Raw genomic sequence first — 16,331 nt, 5'->3', positions numbered from 1 at the left:
ACTGAAGCAGTAAGAGCAATCAGTCAATAATCCACTTTTCACTGCCAAGAACCAATGTTCCGCCTACAATCATATTTACCGTTTTATTATTAAAAATTCTCTATATAAGTTATATCAGAAGAACGGAAGAACACGTCTTTTGAAACACAAAAAAAAAAAAAAAATCTTTCTTCCTTACAATTTTTCTCAAAACAATTTTTTAAGTGTAATCTAGCGCTATTGTTCGGTGCAAAGCAATTCGTATACAGAGCATGTTTTACCCTGGAAACGTCGTGATTGATAAACTGTAGTGTACACTTCGGGTAGAGCCGCAAAACATCTTAAAGAGAGCGACATAATCCGTGGCTCAACTAAAAATATCATTCGATAATTCGTTCCAATTTATTAATTTTCAGAATAACAAATAAGCATCGACAAATGTTGTATCTGTCCTCTCCAATGATGGTGGCTCACACAATAAATCAAAGCACCCCTCCAAAGTGTTGGGGTTGTAGACCTTTGCAATTTCCTGTTAACTTAGATTAATCCTAGTTATCATGCTACCTACATTCAGTCTCTCTTTTCCATGCAGCAACACATTGTACCTAGCCGTCCAGATGCAATCAAAGATACAAGCAGAAAAAGAGAGCAAGCCTTTAGTGTCAACATTATTGTCATTTTCACAGTACCACCTAATTAGTTGAGTCATTCTCAGCTTCATTTCTCACTTTTGTGGCCCAACCATGTACCTCTTACAATTGGACAAGACTTGAGAAGATGAATGGAGGTTTCAGCTTCATTGTTGCAAAGCGAGCACTGATGCTCTTCCCCTGTTCTATTCGCCAAAATATGCAACAAATCTGCCCTTGGAAAAAAGCTCTATTTGCCATGTGCAATAGAAGAAATTTCAGCAGTCTCAGTGGGAAGAGCAGCCCAAATTTTTGGCCACAAATTTGGTTATTTCAAATATCAAATAGTACTTCGGTTCAAATCTTAAGCTTAACCTAATATATTATATAATGACGATCTAAAACAAAACATAGTACTATCATACCATATGATAATATATGTTTCACATACATTTCCACATCATAAACTAGTACTTGATGTTACTACATAGGAAAATAATAGAAGCACGATTTAACAGACATTTATAGATACCATTACTCAATGTTTAAAAAATAATATGGAATTTATTCTTCTTCAACAAAGTGAAACATTCAGTAGAATGGAAGCTTACATTTGGTTATAGTATGATGTTTACCAAAACTGCCTGTGGGACAATCTGGTGGAAGTCGCAAATGATCTTTATTGTACATGACATTCACAAGACAAAGCCCGTGAGGTGGAGCAAACATGACATATTTAGCAAGCTCCCTTCGATCTTGCGATGCCAGCATACTTGGAACGATATCAGGAGGAAGTGCTTCCCTTCCAACTTGAAGCAGTAGAGCAACCTGTTACAAGTTAGTCAGCAGAAAATGTTCTTTATAATTAATAAACATTATTGTGACACATACAAACATTATCATTTTGATAAATTGAATTATGACAAAAACAAACAACTATTATTAAAAGTGACTGAGATTATTGGTACTGACCATATTCCGGACTTGTCTATATAGAAAACCCGAGCCTTCAACCTCTAGCTGTAAAAGAGCTCCCTAAATAGTATAATCAGCCAGTTAGAGACATGTAATGTCACTGTCATTATGAAATATGTTCTAAACTATAATCACCAGCACAGAAAGTGATACCATTTCAACAACATCAAATCTGAATATACTCTTGACTGGATTCCGCACTCTGTCGCTGTTGGATGTGTTAGCAAAAGCAGAGAAATTGTGGATTCCAACAAAATGCTTTGCAGCTTCTCTCATAACATCAGCATTGAGCTTACAAGCACTGTGGTAAGCAAAATGGCGCTGCATTGGGTCCATGACAGCATCATTATATATCTTGTAATGATAAGTCTTGCCTTCTGCTGAAAACCGGGCATGGAATTCAGGCACTGCGGGGCTAATCTCTCTAACTCTGATATCATCAGGAAGAATACCGTTCAGAGCAGCATGAATGCCATCCAAGCTGCCATAGTTGAAAGGGGTCACAAAGTGTGCCACCTGAAATCTTTACTAATTGTAAAGTTTGTGATTCATCAATCAATAGATACTTCTTTGAATCCTTAAAAGTGGTAATATAGACGGACCTGGCCTAACGCGTGAACTCCTGCATCTGTTCTTCCTGCTCCAACCAAGCAGAGATCTTTCCTTTCTAGCTTTGTTGCACAGTGTAGAGCCTTCTCCAGAAAGCACTGTACTGTCGGTGGTGATACCTGATACTGCCAGCCTGAAAAACAGCTATCATGGTCATAACAATGCATCATATATCAGGAAGTGTATCTTCCGAAAAAAAAAAAAACAAGCCATTGACATCCTCCAATGCACAATGTATTACAAAATATGAGCACTATACCTAATACATAACAGTTTAATGATGCTTACCATGTTTCAATCATCTCCAAAACACACATCCACATAATTAAATGGCACAATCCAATCAACATGTAGTGCTCAAACAGTTTGAATTAAGAGAAATTTTAAACATGACAATGGGGGAGACTATCAAATATAACATGGAATTAGAATTAGAGCATCAATAAATAGGCAAACCTAAACTGACTTAACATCCAACCAACATGTATTACACAAGCTATTTTGATATGGAAAATTTAAACAACACAAATCAAGTAAACAAACTACTAAGAGATGGTTTCAGTAAAAAAAATTACTACAGCTAAAAAGAACAAACAAATCCCAGCATTTAAGGGTTTGCATAAAGCAGTACCTGCATATTTAGTTCCTTCGTATGAAATAACCAAACGCCACTTATACCCATTAACAGCTGGCTTCATTTCTACACGGTTAGAGCCCTCCGAGCTTTCGCCACCAACTGTGCTCTGCAAATTTTGAGAAAGGCCCGATTTTCAGTAGAGAAACTAGCATCCCCATTGTAATATCATACTCTGAGAGAGAGAAGTGATTACTGAGTTGTGGGAGGTAGAAGATAGAGACCCATCAAGGAATGGAGGAGCATGAAGGGGTAGGACTGGCACTGCATAGCTCATCTCTTCCACCAAAAGCAAACAACTTTGTTCAAGGTTCCAAAATAAATAAAATATTCGGTAATTTCCGGCTAAACCCTAGAGTTTTAGATTTGTTACAGTTAAATTCTTTACTAATTTGGACTGGACAATCGTTTTACTCTATAGTCTTTTCCTTTACTTTAGTCTCTTAAGTGCGAAAAATGATTTAGCACCAAAATAAACTACCACAATATACATAAGTATATACCTGGCAAAATTTTATTGATAATTAAAAAAATATTTTAAAATTTTAAAATAAAAAAAAATTATAAATAATAATTATTTTAAAAAAAAAATAAGTGACTTTTTTATGTTACACTATAAACTAATTTTTTTTTTTTTTTTTGCATTTTTACGGAAAAAAAATACATAGAAATCCCTATTGCAACTAGCACTGCAACCTAAATTGCAACAAAAAATCGTAGATAAACTCCTATTGCAACTAGCACTGCAACACTTTAGAAACTCAAACCGTAAATTTGAAAAAAAAAATAAAAAATTAGTATATGGGGTAATTCTCCTAAAAATAAATTACAATTTTTTTTCCTTTTTTTTTCTTTTTCTTTTTCCTTTCTGTTTGTTTAATCTAGAACAATCACCAATAACCGTCACCATCAACAGGAACAAAACGAGGTTCCTCCTCCTCCTCCTTTCTTTCTTTTTTTCTCTCTCCCTCACATCCTCCCTCTAAGCTGACCCCGAGACATTTGTGTTGTCGCCGATCAATCCCACACCGGTGACTGAGAACCCCGAGACCCTGGTGTCGTCACCGTCACCGAAAACCCAAGACCTCGAGATCCACCTTCGTCGCCATCACCAAGAACTCTAAGGGACCCAAACCTCGAGATCTCCCAACACTATTCTCCAGTGCCATCACACCATTGCCATTGCAAGTGTCGTTTTCATGTCAGATATGTTCTCTCTCACTTTCTCCTTCTCAGATCTGCTCTCTCACGTAATTTTTCTAGCACCAAACACGTCATCGTGTTCATCTCTCCGGTTTGTATAAGGTTGTGTTTGGGAGGTATTTAGGGGTTTGGGATGGGTTGTTTGGGTGTCGAGTCGAATATGGGTTGGGTTTAGATGGCTTGGAGGTGCAGGTTTCCATGGCATGTGGTGAAGAGAAACTGATCTCAGAGAGGGTTATCAAGGTTTGGGAAGCCAAGGTGAGAAAGGTCGAGAAAAAGAAAGGAAAAAAAAAAGAAAGAAAAAAGAGGAAAAAAAAGATTTTCTTTTTATTTTTTATTCTTAATTTTTAAATTTTTAAAATATTTTAAATTATTTTTTTAATATTTATATTATTAATATTAGGTCGACTAATGAAATTTTACTATGTGTACACTTATGTATACTGTGGCAGTCCACTTTGAAACTTAATAGACCAAAGTAGATGGAAGGACTACAGATAAGGATGCACATTTCTCCCGCGGGGACCCGCCCCTAATGGGGCGAGGATTTCCTATCTAAATAAGGAACGGGGCGAGAATAGGGATCACACTCCCCGCCTTGACGAGGACCATTTAGTATTTTATCTTTTTTCTTTTTGAAGGAAAATACTTTTATTAACCAACAAATTCAGCTACCAAGTAGGGTAGCAACTCAGTTGGGACATCCCCAAAACTGAAAATACGATCAGGAAATAAAATGAAAACTCTAGCGAGACTATGAGCTACCATATCAGCTGACCGCTTAACAAAATAAATAGAGACATTTCTTAACTCTTTAAGCACACTCTTACACTCATTGATTACATTACCAAATAAAGAAATCATTTTGACATGACTGCAGAGCGCTTGTACCACCGTTAGGCAATCTGTCTCAATGAGCACTCTTTGCCACATTTTCTCCTTTAGCCAGCTCAGCGCTTCCCTCACTCCCATTGCTTCCACCAAAGCAAGGTCCAAAGCTTCATTGAAAACTTTTGTGAACCCCTCAATGAAAAGACCCTTGTTATCCCTGGCTACAACTCCAACACCCGCCCGAGCCCCATCCTCAAACAAAGTTGCATCTACATTAATCTTAACACTATTCTTAGGTGGACAAATCAAATGCTCAGCTCCATCACCAGCCTTAAAACTAGGCCATGATACCTCAATTTGAGATTTTTGAGCATTTCTCCATTTTTTTAGTAATATTTTATAATTTATAATTTATGTTTGTATTTTTAGTATTTTATCTTTTATTTCTAGTAATAATTTATAATTTATGTTTGCATTTTTTTTAGTACATTAGTATCTTTTTTATGAATTTTAAGTTGTGTTTTGGATTATAATTAGTTTAATAATTAATGTGTAATATTTTAATTTTTATGTAGTTTAATATTTTTGTATATTAAAAATTTTAAGATAAAATTTATTTTTCTATTAAGAAATTCTCCGCCCCGTTACTGTCCCCATTAGGGGATTATCCGTCCCATCCCCAATAGGGAATAAGTGGGAATTGAGATTCAAATTTTTAACAGAAATGGGGACGGGAGAAGCACTCCTCGCCAATTTCTCGCCTCGTGTGCATCCCTAATTATAGAGGAAAACGATTGTCGAGTCCAAAGAGTATAAGCCCTAATTTTTCGAGTAAAGGAGTTTAACCGTAACAAACATAAAAGTATATAGAGTTTAACCGCAAATTACTTTAAAATAAATAAATGAAAAATTATAGAAAATGACCCAAATCATAACACTGTGTGAGTAAATTATAATTTTGCGGCCCATAATGTGGCAAATTGGGCTTTTAACCACTAGATGTACGGATCCATTCCGATCAATTCTTTACCAGAGAACATTTTGTATAATGATCGTGAGGTCTAATATTTTTCTAATATATAACTACGCTTATTTAAAAAAAAAAAAGTGTGAGTAAATTATTTTAGTGGTGATGCTACCCTCTTTACTCAAAACCGTATTATTACTCAAACCTGAAATCATCGAATCCAAATGATGTGTGTTTTCAAATCATTAAGCATAAGCTACAGACCAACAACCCCATGTGGAAGATGATGATGATGGCCTATTATACTCTCTCAGTCCCAAGATCTGAATTCTGACACTTCCTACTCTTCCTCTTCTTCTCTCGGCAACACAAACTTCAATGGCGTTTCATAGAGCTCCAAAGGCCAAACAAAAGCCCAGATCCTCAATTATCTACTTAGTAATCGCCGTAGCTGCCATTAGCCTCCTCTTCCTCGTTTCCTCTCTACTCTCCACAAATGGGTCTTTATTTTCTTATAATGCCTCTGAATACATTGCCAAGTTAAAGAGACCCAAGTACCGCCCTACAGGGAATGAGAAATACTTGTATTGGGGTAACAAAATTGACTGCCCTGGAAAGCATTGTGATTCCTGTGAGGGCCTCGGTCACCAGGAGTCCAGCCTCAGGTGTGCTCTTGAGGAGGCTATGTTTCTGCAGAGGTATTTTTTTTCACTTAAATTTTCTTTTTCACTTCCTTGTTTGGTTGCCGAGAAAACGTAGTTAGGAAGTAGAGAATCTTTAATTTTAGATATCTTAAATGGGATATGATTTAGTGAAATTTGAGACAGACCAGTGTCGATCTAAACATGGAAAACATCGGCACTGGACTTGGGTAGCAAAACTTGAAATTTATTAGTGGCTGATTCTTTGCTATTGTACTGATCTTTATTGTTACAGAACTTTCGTAATGCCTTCTCGAATGTGTATCAATCCAATACATAATAAGAAGGGAATACTTCATCAACAGGCCAGTAATGAAAGTTCAGACGAAAGGTAAAACAATTTGCTAATTTTTTTTCTAATTACTATTATTGCTTTGAAAGAAACAGTTTTTGCTGATTAGATAACAAGTGTTGTTGCTAAAAATAATAATATCGGGTCTCAGCTTATAGTTTCTGATTAATTTGATGCTTTGGCACATTTTGAAATTAGAGGGAATCTGCAATTGCAATTTGATTTTCTACAAATGTGTGTGTTTCTTTATATTTGGTAGGTGGGCAGCAAACTCGTGTGCCATGGACTCTTTGTATGATATGGATTTCATAAGTGAAACTGTACCAGTAATTTTAGACAATTCAAAGTTGTGGCATCAGGTGCTATCAACAAGTATGAAGTTGGGATCCAGAGGGATTGCCCACGTTGAAGGTGTTAATCGAGTTGAACTCAAAGAGAACGATCGTTACTCGAATCTTTTACTAATAAACAGAACTGCTAGCCGTCTTTCATGGTAATTTGTCATAACTCAGAATTCGAGAATTCTACTTTATGCATAATCTGATAAATTTGCCGACTACCTTGTCAGTAGATCAAACCTGTGTTTGGTTAAATCTAAAAGAGTTTGTGTGAGTTTGGTTAATTTGTCACAGTGTATGTTTTATCACAAAAAACTGGGTATAAGCTGTATTCATTTTCATTTTTGTATGGATTCACAAATATTTCCCCTATAATACATAGTTATCATTCCCTGAATTGTTATAGTGAAAACTGTAGCTATAGCTGCAAAATACAATAGAATTGAACCATGAGCTCACATGACCTATCAGTGGATTGGGTAATTCATGCACACTGCCTGTAAACTGGACTACATATGAGCCTACCTTTTTAACTTTTCTTAATATAATAATTTGTGATTTGGCTTAGTAATATTGAGTGAGAAGCCATTTATTTGTAAAGGTCTAAGACATGCTCGTTTTATGTTCTTATTGCCCTTGTTTCTTTCAGTCGATTTTGTTTATACTTTATATGTTGTCTTCATTTAGATGCATTGCAGTTACTTATTCAATTTATTTAATTATGCCCCTTGCAAATTTATGTGAATATCTAGTATTTACATCTATTATGAATCATATTTTTGTTGAGATTTTCCTAATGCTTTTCATTCAGGTTTATGGAGTGCAAGGACCGAAATAACCGCAGTGCAATAATGTTGCCATACTCGTTTCTTCCTTCAATGGCAGCAGCGAATTTAAGGATTGCAGCAGAAAAGGTTTGTTGAGCAGAGTTTATTAATGCATATAATATTTTTCTTACCAGTGATTTATAAGTCTCATTATGTATGTGTCATATGCTGAATCATAATCTCAGCATTATCATTGTAACAATTCAAATCCTTAATAACCTTTTAAACTTAAAATTATGCATTGAAGTGCATTAAATAATGCCATTGTATAGTGGTGAGATATGGATGGTTAAAGATATGTTGGCTCTGAATAGCAGAAGGTAATTTCCATGAGATCAAGAGCTAGATAGATGTATGGGACATGTGATGCTCTGAACCATGCACTTAAGATTTAGGCTAATATTGCTTAGATATATAATACCATGCTGGGGGTATGTGGAGCTAAGGACTAGGGCTGTCAATTTGTGTTGCTGTGTCATATTCGTGTTCATGTTATGTAGGTTGACATATTTAATTAGTCAACTCTAACCCGCCCATATATACTTAATGTCAAGAAATCTCAACCCTAACCCGACCTGTCGTGTTCTCGTATCGACCTGTCGTGTTCGCGTATCGACTGTATACTTAATTTTTATAAAAATAATTTATCATAAATTATCAATACAATGAATAAAATTCTTAATATCAAATATAAATTATCTATCTTATATTCTTGTAAGCAATTTTCTTTCTAATTTTTATATTTTTCTATGAAAATTAATAATACTTTAACTATAAATTAATAATTTTAATAATATATTAGATATAAACGGATCAATTCGTGTCGATTTCGTGTCACATGCGTTAATCCTAAGCCGACCCAAATAATAATTGTCATTCGGGTTCGACCTAATTTCGACATGCGTCTAATTTTTATGACCCTAACCTGTAATAATTCGTATCAAGTTTGTGTTGTGTTGTCGTGTCATGACCTGAATTGCCACCCCTACTAAGGACGAACTCTGTGTGCCCATAATAATTGTCTAGGACATGATTGATTTCTAATTCAAATTTTGAGTGTTGTGTGGAACTGAATAATGATGGTATTATATCAAAGGTTTTGAAGTGCATTAAACTTGAAAGGAAAAGAAATATTCTAACTAGTAACTACTGGTGTTTGAGTGGTGCTGATGACTACCAAATTATCTGGCCACCTCCAAATCACGACCTATCTCTGTGCTGATTTGGGTTGTAAAGCTATGTTCTCATTCTTGTTGCTGTCTACAAATAACTTTCTGATTTTCTTGACTGCATTCGTTCTGTTCTGTTAAACTCCCAACATAAAATTCATACTAGTTAAGTTTCTAATAGGACTTCCCATTTCTAGACTACTCTTTGTTCACTTGGGATTGTTTTTGTCCTGCATTTTTCTGTACTTCTCATCTACACACTTTCCCCTACTTGTCTAATCTTTGCCTGTATTGAATTCCAGATTAAAGCACGCCTTGGTGATTATGCTGCCATCCATGTTCGCCGAGGGGATAAAATAAAGACCAGGAAAGATAGGTTTGGAGTCGAAAGAAGCTTGCATCCTCATCTAGACAGGGATACAAGAGCAGAGTTTATTCTCCATAGAATTGCAAAATGGGTACCACCAGGTCAAACTCTCTTTATTGCCTCAAATGAGAGGACACCAGGATTCTTTTCACCTCTTGCTGCGAGGTAAACCCTTGCCATGCACATATTTTGGTGCTACTCCTAATTTGTCAGCTGTACTTGTTTCCCGCACATAAAAATCACCATCATAAATGACCTTTTCCTTTTAAAAATGTATCTATGCTAATGTGATTATTATTATTGGGGCCCTTAATTGCAGGTACAAATTGGCGTATTCATCAAACTATAGCAATATTATCGATCCCTTGATTGAGAACAATTACCAGTTATTCATGATAGAGAGGCTGATCCTGTATGGAGCCAAAACAATTATTAAAACATTCAAAGAAGACAACACAGATCTCAGCCTCACCGATGATCCGAAGAAGAACACCAAATTATGGCAAATACCAGTATATACCATGGATGAAGAGTGAAGGCAAAGCTAAGAGAATATTTGGGAAATGAGGCTGAATACTGCTGTGAATTTTGTAAATTATGGTATGAATGAAATTACTATACGGAGTTTAAATTTTATACTAATTCTTACATTTTTTGTCCTAATAGCCTAGATGGTTTATTGGCATATTGCTGATGTTACATGTATGTTTTTCATCACTGAGTTGTGTTTGTTTTAACTTAAGATGTCTTATTTTTATTAATTTGATCATTAAAAATTTCCTTATCAAAATACATATCACATTATATGTTTGTAAGCTTTTCTCTGAAATGCTCTATCAGCAATCCATCGAGGAAGAGAGAGAGAGACGAGAAAACAGAGCAAGAAGTTCAATCTGTTACAATTACAATTCAGCTAATTATAGTAGCTTGAGTTAGTTGCATCACTAACTAACTAACTCTAGGACACTAACTAACAACTAACTAATACCAGAATTAACTAACTTGATACTCCCCCTCAAGATAGGCAATATATATTCTTTAGTCCCTATCTTGTCTTTTAAGTACTTGAATTGAGTAAGGAATAGAGGCTTAGTTAGTATATCGACCAGTTGCTCCTAGGAAGCCACATGAACAGTCTTAATAATCTTTTCTTGGACCTTTTCTCTCACCAAATGGCAGTCTATCTCTATATGCTTTGTCCTTTCATGGAAAATTGGGTTTGCTGCAATGTATTGTGCTGACTTGTTGTCACAATACAACAATTCTGGTTCATCGTGATCAACCTTGAGTTTCTTTAGGATAGATAAGAGCCAAACAATTTCACAGGTTGTGTTTGCCATTGTTCTGTACTCAGCTTCTGCTGATGACCTTGAAACCGTGTGTTGTTTCTTACTTCTCCATGATATGATTGAATTCCTTATGAAAATACAAAACCCTGTTGTTGATCTCCTTGTGTCTGGGCAAGCAACCCAATCTGAATCTGTATAAGCTCTCAGCTTGACTTCAGATTCAGCATGAAAATAAATTCCTTGACCAGGGGTTCCTTTCACAATTGTAGAACTCTAATTGCTGCATTCATATGAGTAGCACGAGGCACAACAAGGAATTGGCTCAGTTTATTTACTGAGTAAGAAATGTTTGGCCTTATTATGGTCAAATACTGGAGTTTTCCCACGATTCTTCTATATAGAGTTGGATATGCCAGCTTTTCTTTTTCATCCTATCAAAGCTTGAGATTGGCTTCCATAAGTGTGTTAATAGGCTTACATCCAAGGTGTTCTAGGTCTTCAAGGAGTTGTAAGGCATATGGTCTTTGTGATACAAATATGCCTTTTTCTGATCTACCTACTTCCAGCCCCAAGAAGTACTTCAGGTTTCCCAAATCTTTCAGTCTGAATCGAGCATTTAACCTGATCTTCAATGCCTCCAACTCTTGTAGGTCATTGCTGACAAGAATTACATCATCAACATAGACCAACAAAAAGATGAAGTGATTGTAGTAATGCTTTATGAACAATGAGTGATCAGTTGCTGAGTGATTGAAACCCTCATCAAACAAGGCAGTGGAAAACTTTGCAAACTATTGTCTCGAAGCTTGTTTTAAAGCATACAATGACTTCTTTAGCTTGCAAATAGGGTTGTGTGGAAGCTCCCCCTTTGGTTTATAACCTTGAGGAAACATCCTCTTTGAGATCACCATGTAAGAATGCATTAGTAAATCCTGGTTATTGTTTGTTTGGGCGAGCCTTTGATTCTGGTCGGCCTTAACGTACTTTTGCAAGTGCGGGTTATTCTTTCTGATTAAGAATTCAATTTTGTGCTTCAGGTTATTGCACTCATTCGTGTCATGGCAGTAGTCTGCATGAAAACGGCAGAACTTGGACATGTCTTTCTTACTTACGTCCTTTTTCATGGAGCAGGTTTTTTGTATGGGACCATAGATTGAGTTGTTGCGTAGATTGTCTCTAGGTCATCAGTCAGAACAGAGAAGATAGTAAACTTGGAAGTATTTTCTCTAGGGTTGTGTTCGGCATTGCCTGTGAACTTTCCCTTTTTTCTGTTGCCTTGCCTACCACTGTTGTTTGACTTCTTCTCACTCGGATTTGAGCTGCTAGGATATTGTGGACTCTAAGCAGGTCTCTTTGCCGAGGGGATATGTGGCTGGCCTGGCTTATGTTCGACGGTGTCCACTCGCCAAATAGCCTCCTCGAGCTTAATAAACCCATCTGCTTGGTCTAGAAATTCTGCCATACACCCCACGGGGCCACATCTTTTGATGTCCTTCTCCGAGTGGCTCAATGCCCCCTGTATGGCAGCCAGTCTTCCATCCTCAGTTAACCTTGCAACCTTTATAGCCTCTGTCATAAATCTACTTATGTAGACTCTGAGGAGTTCTCCTGGTATTTGTTTTACCTCGACCAAATCTTCTAGGTGCGAGGGGAGTTGACGAGAAGAGGAGAACTGTGCGTGGAATTAGGGCTGAGCATCGGTCGGTTTGGTTAGTTTTTTTCTATATAAAAATCCAAAATTCAATGTTCTGTATGGATTAGTTCAATTCAAAAACCAACCGACCAATCCAAAACCTATCTTAAAACCGACTGTTTTGAACCTCAGTTTGATCGGTTTAAACCGCCCAAACCAAACTTTAAAAAAAAATAATCCAATTTATTTTATAAATACATTATTTTACATTTTACAACTACAAACATATAAATTAATTGTTCAAAAACTAATTATCTTATTCTTTTAACTTTAATATTAATAAAAAAAATAATATATTATTTTTATATATTATTAGTAACTATAATACATGCAAAAAAAAAAACTTAATAAATTAATATATATATGTATAACGGCCGGTTTCAGTTTTTTCGGTCAGTTTATTACCCAAAAAAAAAGCAACCGTTCAATGGTGGTTTTAACCGTTAGCAATTTTTTTCGATTTTCGGTTTCATCGGTTTCGGTTCCAACACTGTTTGGTAGGTCGGTTTGAATGGTTTTTTCGGTTTTCTGGATTTTATGCTCACCCCTACGTGGAATTCTGAGGAAAAGGTTTTCCACGAATTAAACCTCCCTGGTGGTAGCTTGAAGTACCATTGTTGGGTGGCTTCTACAAGTGTAGTAGGGAATATTCTACACTGCACATCACCCCGTACTCCCTGCAGATCCATCTGCATCTCAAAATATTTGAGATGTGATAAGGGATCTTCTTTCCTTGTGTACATCTTCCAAGTTGGCATCTTGAATTTAAGGGGTAATTCAAGGACGTCGATCTTGGGGGTGAAGGGTGATCCGCGTGCTTGCACAGATGGATGAACTAGTTCAGCCTCTTGACTGACTTGTGTCACATCAGGATCTCTTGGAGTTGGGTCCTGGATGCGGATACCTGGTTGAGCAACTGGTTGAACGTATTGTTCATCCATACCTCTTCTTTTGTTCAGGTCAGCCCTGAGTCATGGACCACACCCAATCTATTGAATACTGAGGTACTAGGTGGTCTTGGTGTCTGATTGGTTTGGCTAGTGGGTTGGCCAGAACTATCATTTTGGATGAAGTTATTAGGTATAATTCCACCTAAAGAGCGGTCAAGTAGAATCTAGCCGTCTACCGCTTGGCCCACAGGTTGGACTTGTGGCTGGGGATTGGACGACTGACCATTATGAGCTTGAACGGTATGCGCAGTAGCAAATTCTTATGTACAGCCTAGTGGGATACTGGACGCGGTAGCTGGTTGCTGATTAGCAACCTGGTAGGCCCTCTGTATCAGTACGGTAGCCTGCCTTGTGCGGTCATCAATGGCTGCTTGCTGAGCCTTCAATGTTTCCATCTCCCTGTCCCTCCACTCAATGAACTGGCGTCGCTGCTCATCAAATGCAAGGTTTATAGTAGCACGGAGATCCTCCTGATCACGATGCAAGGCATTATTATGGCCTTGCATGAGCCCAAGGGCAGCACAAAGGTTTTGGATCTCAGTGTCATTCCCTACCGCCCTCTGAGCATTAGTGGTGGACGGGACTCTAGTGTTGGGAGTTTGGTCGGCTGCTGAACTAGTATTCCCAGTCTCTTGCACACCTGGTGTGATCCCAACCAGAGGGGAAGTCACACCATGGCCCACAATAGGCGGCTGTGTGTTGGCCTGCTCGGGATTGATCCCCGGTGGTACCCTCATGTTCCCAGGGGTTCGCACACCAGGGTCCATCACCATTGGGTCACTCTGATCGACCAGGCCTCTGCAAGTTTGCACCACCATTCTATATGCCTGTTAAGACTTAAGACAAAGAACAAACTTAGGTTTTTGCTCTTAATGAAAGCACCAAAATGTTGACCTTGCTTTTAGTCAACGACAATGAGTTAATTATTAAGCGATTAGAAATGTAATAAAAATAGAGCAAAAACCAATAAGTGATAAAGAATACCAGATTTTGAAGAGATTTGGCCCCTTTAGTACGGTAATAGCCTACTTCCCTTAGATTGTATTAACTCGAGAACAAAGAACACAGTGTTTTCTCTCTCAAAGCTCTTACAATGAAATCTCTGAGTAATTATCTTAGATCTCTCTTTAAAGTAATTTTTTCGATCCCTTTTACAGTGAAATTAGATCACTATTTATAGGGGCTTAGTGCATGAGGGAAGGTTTTTATTTTGCTTACAATGTGTATAATAGGAAGGAACATTCATTACATAATTAGAATACACAAAATGGGAGATTGAGACAGCCTGCCGTATCCTTTTAATTCAATCCCATGATTGTAGGATTGTCTTTGTGCTTGGACTTCACGATATCAATCTGAAGGGAGTCCTTGTAAGTAGTTCAGAAAGTCAAACTTGCCCCTGTATGGGTAGTGTGCCTTTTACCCTGCTCGGGTAATTAGAGATCATACGCGCGGTGCAAATGTTAATTGAAGTCTGTTCGGGATATTCATCTTTGCCCAGATGCAAAGAATGCTGGACACGTGTCACTCGTATGTGCTACCACGTCATAGTGCAAAAAATGGGTTAACAGTTAATGTAGAAAATAAAAAAAATACCGTTAAACTAAGACATAGCTATATTTTATATAGAATAAATATTAAAATTTTAAATTTTTTTGGGGATTGGATGGATCCAATCTAATAAATACTTGTGTTGACCGAGGTTTTCGGCAACCGATAAAATATTATAAGTTTAAAGAGCTGTAAGAAAGTTAGAGAAGGATTTTTACGTGGTTGGGGCGTTAATGAGCCTTAGTCCACGAGTCTTTGTTATTTATGGATGTATTTAATACAGAGAATATATTTGGTGAGTGTTTCACTCTTATAAATACAGAGAATGTTCTTGGTGAGTATTTACTCTTCTTGCTATTATGCAACCCAAGATTCTCGACCCCATTTAATGAGCTTTGAGGGGGTATTTATAGTGTTTTTGGTGGGGTGATCCCCAGAACTATTGTACAAGTGTATCTGTAAGTATCCATAAAGTTGGGCATTCCCAATGAATATACCATGAGTAATGCATGGTCAAATCCCTAGGTGTTGTAGGGCTTTTATGTGGAATGTCCTTATTGTCTTTTGACTGATGTGACTCTTCACAGTGTAGCCGTCGATAGACTTAGATGATCATTACTTCGTAGCTGCAGATTGGGGGTTGTGCCGTCAGACTTTATTGCGTGTAGCAGTCCCAACACGCTTCCTCCCATGCGGCATTAAATGCGACTTGATTGCTCAGGGGAAGCCTGACACCTCGCGGAGATGCCTTAGTGTTACTTGGACTTCCGGGAGCGTACGGGGCTCCCTATGTCTTCTTCGGGAGGCATGTCCCGGACGCTGCCCTATTACAGAAAGACTTAGCAAATAATTTAAATGCTAAGCTGTTTGATCCACGTGTCCTTGTCTGGTTGGTCCACGTATATTGGGCAAAATCAGGGGCAACAACTAGATTTAAAACATTGGATGGATCCAATCTGATCCAAAAAAATACCAGGTCTAAAATATTAGATTGATTCAAATTAAACTAATGGATATACATGAAATACATTCAATGGATAAGACAGATTCAATCCGACATCCAATGGATGTTGGATCCATTAGATGACTAAAATGAATTGGATCGAATTGCATAGTAAAATCTAACATCTAATATATAATTGAATCAAATTTGGATAGGCTTAAAAATATTAAATATGGTACAATAAACACTCCTAACCCTACCACATTTTTATAATACATTTGGTGTGATTTCAAAGTTTATGCAACATTGGGTCTAATAAATCGCACTACTTAGGGCTGTACAAAAAAATTTGTAAACCGTCCAAATCAAACTGAAAAAACCCGA

At 37.1% G+C, this 16,331-nt stretch overlaps 3 protein-coding genes across 4 annotated transcripts; 1 reads left to right on the top strand and 2 right to left on the bottom strand.

The window, feature by feature from the left end:
- Window positions 1–207: 207 nt before the first annotated feature.
- Window positions 208–3,208, bottom strand: LOC115698563 (uncharacterized). 2 transcript variants are annotated; one of them, XM_030625659.2, is made up of 7 exons: window positions 3,023–3,181; window positions 2,824–2,935; window positions 2,186–2,325; window positions 1,737–2,099; window positions 1,581–1,643; window positions 1,220–1,436; window positions 208–858 (listed from the first exon to the last, which is right to left on the bottom strand). In XM_030625659.2, coding segments are annotated over exons 1-7 (978 nt in total). In that variant the 5' UTR covers window positions 3,104–3,181; the 3' UTR covers window positions 208–856. The 2 variants fall into 2 exon arrangements, with proteins under 2 accessions (XP_030481519.2, XP_030481518.2); XM_030625658.2 differs by lacking the exon at window positions 208–858 and having other exon boundaries at window positions 973–1,436; window positions 3,023–3,208.
- A 1,475-nt stretch (window positions 3,209–4,683) lies between these two features.
- LOC115700001 (uncharacterized) lies at window positions 4,684–5,517 on the bottom strand. Its single transcript, XM_061103259.1, has 2 exons — window positions 5,509–5,517; window positions 4,684–5,190 (listed from the first exon to the last, which is right to left on the bottom strand). The coding sequence occupies exons 1-2, from the start codon at window positions 5,515–5,517 to the stop codon at window positions 4,684–4,686; spliced, it is 516 nt and encodes a 171-aa protein (XP_060959242.1).
- A 458-nt stretch (window positions 5,518–5,975) lies between these two features.
- Window positions 5,976–10,311, top strand: LOC115700822 (uncharacterized). Its single transcript, XM_030628483.2, has 6 exons — window positions 5,976–6,525; window positions 6,764–6,859; window positions 7,080–7,313; window positions 7,970–8,072; window positions 9,457–9,686; window positions 9,841–10,311. Exons 1-6 carry the CDS (start codon window positions 6,206–6,208, stop codon window positions 10,055–10,057), a joined length of 1,200 nt encoding a protein of 399 aa, XP_030484343.2. The 5' UTR covers window positions 5,976–6,205; the 3' UTR covers window positions 10,058–10,311.
- The last annotated feature ends 6,020 nt before the right edge of the window (window positions 10,312–16,331 follow it).

The sequence above is a fragment of the Cannabis sativa genome, chromosome 8 (assembly GCF_029168945.1).
Source record: "Cannabis sativa cultivar Pink pepper isolate KNU-18-1 chromosome 8, ASM2916894v1, whole genome shotgun sequence".
Taxonomy (NCBI): domain Eukaryota; kingdom Viridiplantae; phylum Streptophyta; class Magnoliopsida; order Rosales; family Cannabaceae; genus Cannabis; species Cannabis sativa.
Note: the sequence above shows the minus strand (reverse complement) of the source record. Positions and strands in the feature narration are given on the sequence as shown.

Excerpts from the sequence above, each read along its gene's own strand:
- LOC115698563 (XM_030625658.2), bottom strand. The coding sequence starts at position 3,103 with ATGAGCTATGCAGTGCCAGTCCTACCCCTTCATGCTCCTCCATTCCTT. Across the intron at positions 2,326-2,823 it reads CGAAGGAACTAAATATGCAG|GCTGGCAGTATCAGGTATCA; the intron begins GTACTGCTTTAT and ends GCTGTTTTTCAG. Across the intron at positions 1,644-1,736 it reads GATTTGATGTTGTTGAAATG|GGAGCTCTTTTACAGCTAGA; the intron begins GTATCACTTTCT and ends TATACTATTTAG.
- LOC115700822 (XM_030628483.2), top strand. The coding sequence starts at position 6,206 with ATGGCGTTTCATAGAGCTCCAAAGGCCAAACAAAAGCCCAGATCCTCA. Across the intron at positions 6,526-6,763 it reads GAGGCTATGTTTCTGCAGAG|AACTTTCGTAATGCCTTCTC; the intron begins GTATTTTTTTTC and ends TTATTGTTACAG. Across the intron at positions 8,073-9,456 it reads TAAGGATTGCAGCAGAAAAG|ATTAAAGCACGCCTTGGTGA; the intron begins GTTTGTTGAGCA and ends ATTGAATTCCAG.